The 6,893-nt window shown below is 45.0% G+C and overlaps 1 protein-coding gene across 1 annotated transcript; it reads left to right on the top strand.

Annotated features, from left to right (window-relative positions):
• Positions 4,182–6,268, top strand: LOC8068192 (peroxidase 5). Its single transcript, XM_002440499.2, has 2 exons — positions 4,182–4,900; positions 5,027–6,268. Exons 1-2 carry the CDS (start codon positions 4,652–4,654, stop codon positions 5,792–5,794), a joined length of 1,017 nt encoding a protein of 338 aa, XP_002440544.1. The 5' UTR covers positions 4,182–4,651; the 3' UTR covers positions 5,795–6,268.

Here is a 6,893-nt window from a genome sequence, read left to right as displayed (position 1 = left end):
GGTGAATATGAGAGGGGAAATGAGCCAGCCATGAATCACCATCTACCAAATGCTGCCCAGAGACTTTGGCTAATGGCTAGTATAATATCATATAATCATTTGTTAGCAGAGTTGTTTGGAGAAAATGACGCATCAAGGTTGCTTGTGGAAATTCAAAGACGAAGTAAACGTTATGGGAATCAATATTGACACGGTCAATCAGCTGATGGCATGACTGGGGGTAATATGCTATGGCAAACGTAGATGAATATGTTATTTTTTTACCAGGCATATACATGAATGTGGTGGAGACCCTGTCCTGATCATGATTAATTATAGCCCCCTTGCAAAGACATCAAAGCTCCTGCATGGAATGGAACAACGCTATCCCACGTACTCCTGGTGGTTGTGGCTAGATCAGATCGACTCTAATTCATGTCTCATCAAACTCATCTAGTTGAAGGCCTTATGGTATTGTACATGGATTCAATTCAGGCTTCAGTGGCACCTGAACAAGGATTTTATTATTAGATAGGATAAATCAAGAGAGACTATAACTGACTATAACTGTTGTTAATAAAAGAAAATTCATGAAGTTCAAGAATTAGGTAAACTATAAGTTGATCTTACGGGTATAAATAAACACCGCATACTAAAGCATAATTCAGATTCAGATTTACAATTTCTAATAATTACCAGATCATCAATACCATTCAAAGCAACATATGCTTTGCTAGAATTTCATACTGTGAGGTGACCTTTATTTTAGTCCTATCCTATTTGTCCATGTTCATCAAATTGAACGAGTTTTTTTTTACAAACTATTACTATGTTATATCAATTCATTCACGCCTCAATTCGTTTGTGTGTGTGTGTGTAACCATATATATATCCCACTGTTGCAAGGATATGGTGCTAAGTGCAAATAGACGGTTTTAACTCATGATGAAGGACCTAACCAGATACTCACTAATCACTCATTATTAGGTGTTGGGCCAATCCCCAATCTTAAAGAAATCGCCAGGCGCTGATACATATACAGGTGCAAATAGACCCAGGATGCATTCGCATCGCCTTTGTACAAATTCAGAGAAGTTTTTTCTACAAATTCAGAGAAGGCCTTTGTACAAATTCAGAGAAGAGCTAGTGAAAAACAGTAGCATTTCAGATCGCACCAGTACATGTTTTGTTGTCTATACGGTTTAGATTTTGCACAAGATGTGTGGGAGAAAGAAGACTTTCATGGTAATTGGATCTAATGCATATGGAAAACATCTCCTCTGTATGTGTCAGTCTTTCTTGCCACTTCTTGGCTGGAGCCTGGAGGTGTCGGTTCTGCTGGTTTCGGGGAGGGCAGCGCCGCAGCGGCGGTATGGGCTGCATGGGCCGAGTGGGCCGCGGCGGGGCGTGCAGCTTTGCGGCTGGGTCGGGCCTGTGACGTGGGCCTTGCCACCGTGGAAGCTGGAGGGGAGGCGCAGGCGGCTGGGCTGCTGGTTGGGAAAAAAAAAAAGAAGGAGTTTTCCTATTTCTTTTGTGGGACAAGACAGGGGTTCAAGTGAGTCTAAAGTCTAAACACCAATGAAAAATCCAAAAAAAACCAAGCACACAAGCATGCGACCAAGTTAAATAAGTTGTATTGTGAAACCTGTTTGAAGTAGAGGAGACAGAGTTAGGATTTTATTTTTAAAAATTATTAAGTTATGCAAGATTTGGTTACATGTTGAATTTAGGTGCCGGCTCGAATTCAACCTAGGTTTTAGCTTCTTCGCAAAAAAAATTATTTTATATAAAAGTGCCTATTGCTGGCTTGTTGCAAAAAACAACTTTGAAGTTGTGATTTTTGAAATGGGGCGAGGAGCGGAAACATTTGGTTTAGGTTTGACGCAGTATGTACATGCAACACACATTGCATGAGAAGTTTTAACAAGTTCATATTTTTGTGTTTTACAAAAACTCAGGTTGTTACAAAGAGCTTGGGGGACAAGAAGAACGAAGAACTACCCTTTTTGTTACGCTCTTATCCCTCCTGAGATATAAAAGCAGACCTAGGTGACCCTAGATAGGGGTGGTGGGTGTATTCGGTTTTCGATTTGGTCTAATCCTCATTTATTAAATGGATTTGGTTCCTAGAAAATGGGAACCGGTCAGTTCTAAGAAATTTTAGGAACTGAGCAATTTTAGTTTTCTATTTCTTTCAGTTCAGTTCTGGTTCTAATTGATAATTGATTTTTTAATAGAGGTTAAGACGACAAAGAGATAAAAGTTCTAAAGTAAACTCAGGCAACGCTATCTCTATTTCAGATATCATAATTGATAAGAGAATAATACCAATATAGTAACAAAATACATAGCAAAATGGAAATATAAAAGCAGGGCCAGGGAACCCAACGTTTTTGTTTAGTTTTGGTTCGATTCTTTGGTTATTGAAGAAATTTGGTTCCTAGAAAATGGAAATTGATTTGTTGTAATAATTTTAGGAATGAGCAATTTAGTCTTTTTATTATTTTGCTTTGATTATGGTTCTAATCGAAGTAACCGAATTTTTTCAACAAAGGTTAAAACAACAAAGAAATAAGCAGGCTCCAAAGCAAACTTAAGCAACATTGCCTATATTTTAGATAATCATAATTGATAAGGGAATATAGTGATATAGTAACACAAATACGCGTCAATGATCAATATGAGACACTACACATTAAAAAAAGTCGTACAAATGCAAGTAAGTGAAGTCAATTAATGTGTTTTAGTTCTTTTGATTATCTGAGAGTTGGGACCAAAATTTCTTAGGTTATTTCAGTTCCCTGCTATCTGGAACTGAATAAGGAACCCGATTTTTTCAGGTACAGTTCTTTTGGTTTGGGTTTTAGTTTGATATTTATTTAATTAATTATGCTCACCCCTACGCTAGAGCGGGGATGGATCAATCTAATAGTAGATCAAACCTTAGATCAGTCGCCCTCCTACCCCTCATTGTAAACTACTCCCTCCGTCTACGAAAGAATCAATTACTAAAATCTGTGTCAGTCAAACATTTTTAAATTTGACTAACTTTATAGAAAAGAGTAACAACATCTATGATATAAAATATGCATCATATGAAAATATATTCTATGATGAATCTAATGATATTAATTTGATACCATAAATCTTAGCATTTGTTTCTAGAAATTTGGTCAAAGTTTAAAAAATATGATATTAATTTGATACCATAAATCGTAGATAGGGCTAGTGCTCCTTATTACGGCAGCTATAGCTAGGGTCGTTGGATCTGAAGCCAAACACAGTAAATTAAGGACCCAATAAGAATTTTTTTTGGCTATCAAAAAAGAGAACAAATAGCTAGTCCACCCCGCTCTCCTAGAAACAACTCACTTAACTCCAAATTACAGTTTTTTTTTATTTTTAAGGACCATCTAGCTATTTGTAAATTTCCTTGAGGATATGTCCGCAATGGTGCTGGCTACGTGCATGGTAAAGTTTATTTTGCCTTTAAGGGCATGTGTCCTTATTTTACTACCCATTGGATTCGCTTTGAGAAGTGTGCAAACACACATCTCAATGTGAATCTGCTTTGAGACATATGTTTGCACACTTTTCAAAACGAATCTAATAGATGGGAGAGTGAGGGCATGTGCCCTTAAGGAAAAAAAAACCGCCTTCCTATCTACGTAGCCAGCTTACATAGAGGTAAAAGACAAAAATAAAAATTATTTTATATATTCCTATTTTTCTATATATTATTGGACGCACAAGCACATGTTTCTCTCTCGGATTCTTGGAGTATGTGAAATAGATTAATGCAAGTGACTAGTCTCTTTACTTTTTTTTTCTAGCCTGTTATTCGGAAACCTTACGTTGGAATGGATGGATTCACGCCCTGAATCCAAGGATCCAGGTAGCTAGATGTTTCAGGCGATGAGCACTACCACACACGTCCACACCACTCCTCCCCGGTGCCGGCCTCTCAATTGATGGCGCCAATTTACCTGACGGACGTCGTCGTCGTCCTCTTCTTGTCGTTGGTGTCTCAGTTCTGGTGTCACTGCCACCATGTATTTCTTTTTTCCCCGTAGACTAGAGACTGCCGATGGATCGGAAGCGCGCGAAGGCGAAGGCGCGAAGCACGGCACTCAGATCTGCATGCAGGACACTGCTTGCTCAGCTCTCTGCAAAAGGGTTGTAATTAGACAAGACAAGATTCGTCGTCCGCTCGTTAATTAGCTGGTGGTCAAAACTACAGGCCTCGCCGCTTCAATCGAATGCCATATTGCCATGTTCCTTCCTTCTTCCAGATGACACACTACTGGCTGCCTGCTGGCCTGTTGGGTGGTTGGCCATGCCCATGTTATTCCTAGCTAGGCTCCTAGCTAGCTATGTGTTCTTCACCAGTGGTCAGTGACTCAGTATACATATAGGAGTATCTCTGCACATAAATACATATATTCTGGATCGATCCATCGTGTCGATCTGTATATATACAAAAGGTTCCTCGATCCTTCTTCCTTACTACTCCACCTTAGCTAGCTACTGCTTCCATCTGTCAGTATACAGTGTAGTCCGGCCGCTCACAAGCTACCCAGCTAGCTAGCTGTGTGCCGGCCGGCGGTGCTCTCATCTCTATCCATCATATTCATAGGGTAGCCGGTACAGTGGTAGGCTAGCAGGGACGACGATGAGCGCCGGCACCAGAGCTGATGAGGTCGTCGTCCAAGTACGGCAGCTCGTCGTCGTAGTGGCTGTCGCCGTGATGGCGACATCATGCTTCTCCTCCTCGGAGGCGCAGCTCCAGGTCGGGTACTACAACGCCACCTGCCCCGCCGCCGAGAGCCTCATCGAGACCATCGTCCACGCCGCCGTCCGTAAGGACGCCGGCAACGGCCCCGGCCTCATCCGCCTCTTCTTCCACGACTGCTTCGTCAGGGTACGTTTACGTACGCGCACACACACAATGCCGCCGCCGCCGCCGCCGCCGCCGTGCTGCTCCTGCCACTGCCACTGCCATTGCCGGAACGGCAATACACTAAACTAAACAACATCTCCATTGCAGGGATGCGACGCGTCGGTGCTGCTAGACGACCCGACGGGCACGCCAGGGAACAGGACGGTGGAGAAGACGTCGCAACCAAACTTCCCCAGCCTCCGTGGGTTCAGCGTCATCAACCGGGCGAAACGCGTGGTGGAGCGGCGGTGCCCGGGGACAGTCTCGTGCGCCGACATCGTCGCCTTCGCGGCGCGCGACGCCGCCCGGATCATGGGCGGGATCCGCTTCGCCATGCCTTCCGGCCGCCTCGACGGGCGCGTCTCCAACGCGTCCGAGGCGACGGCCAACCTTCCGCCGGCGTCGTTCAACCTGACGCAGCTCCTGGCCCGGTTCGCGTCCAAGAACCTCACCGCCGACGACCTCGTCACGCTGTCGGGCGCCCACTCCATCGGCCGCTCCCACTGCTCCTCCTTCGCCAACACGCGGCTGTACCCGCAGCTGGACGCCACGCTGAACGTCACGCTGGCGGCGAGGCTCAGGGCCAAGTGCCCCGCCGCTCCCGGCGGGAAAGACCGCGTCGTCGACCTCGATTTCAGGACGCCGCTGCAGCTGGACAACCAGTACTACAGCAACGTGGCGACGCATGAGGTGGTGTTCGGGTCGGACCAGGCGCTCGGCGACCGGAACGACACGGCGGCGCTCGTCGCGCTGTATGCTGCCAACCGTAAGATATGGTCGCAGAAGTTCGCGGCGGCCATGGTGAAGATGGGTAGCATCGAGGTGCTCACCGGCCCCCCCGGCGAGGTCAGGCTCAAGTGCAACAAGGTCAACTGATCAGACCGACCGGATTCAGGTTCAGTTTCAGCAAGCATGCAGAGGGAATCGAGCGTCGCGTCAGAGGACTCTCGATCGATCAGGAATTGTGATGAATTTTCAAGACAGCTCAAGTCATCAGTCAGAGGCGCCATCCATCCAGTCCATCCAGTCTGCATTATTATTCATTCATTCATGTGTGTACTTAACTGTACATGACATACATGATCATCACTCCCTGCACTTCGCCTTGTACTTATTTTTAGTAGTTATCAGTTTATCACTGTACTTACCAATTGCATGCGCGCATGACTGTAAACTGTAACATAAGAGGAAAAAAAAGAGATGGTACAGTTACATTATTGGGCATAGTACAAGCTAAGGCCTAATAAGGATGATGTTCAGAAGTGTTGTTGAATATACAATTCATGGGCATGTGGATGCATGTATCTCAGTATCTGTCGGTTAAGCTAATATATTAGCATTCACAATTAATTTATCCAAGCTTCATTTACTACATTAATTGGTTTAACTAGGATCGGTCCAATCATGCTTCATCAGGCACTGAGATCCACTTGAAACTGCATTGCTTGTGTGAAATAAAGCTAGCAAGCAGAATCGCTCTCAGCTCGGCTGGAGATACTCCTCAACACAAGCACATGAGGCAGAGGGAGAGGGAGAATGCAATTTGGCTGCAAATTAGAGCATGCATTTCGCCTGGCAAGCACCTAGCCAGCGTGTAGCACGCATGCCATGTTGCTTGTCTAATTGTCTGGCTTCTTGTCGTCGCTGCAAAATGCAAATGCCCCTCTCGCTGTCCCCCACACTGATCTTTTGCCTCTTCTCTGTAGCAGCTGCCAATGCATGGTCTTCACACACGAGCCGGCCAGGAAGGGAACGAAGCCGAACATGCGTGCATGTGCAGGTCATATGGGCCTCTCGACGAGATGATCTGCAGTTAGAGTGTCAGCACCTGCTCTTCTGTCCTGTTTGGCAGCATCTACCTATATATGGCGTCAATTATCAAGTACATCCTACCCGGAGGATCCAGGGAGGGAGGGACCGCCATGGTTACAGCTTGTAGCTGTTCAGCATGAGCTACCCACAGCTTCGAGACGAC

The sequence above is a fragment of the Sorghum bicolor genome, chromosome 9, assembly GCF_000003195.3.
Source record: "Sorghum bicolor cultivar BTx623 chromosome 9, Sorghum_bicolor_NCBIv3, whole genome shotgun sequence".
Lineage (NCBI taxonomy): Eukaryota > Viridiplantae > Streptophyta > Magnoliopsida > Poales > Poaceae > Sorghum > Sorghum bicolor.
This window is presented reverse-complemented; position numbering and strand designations above follow the sequence as displayed.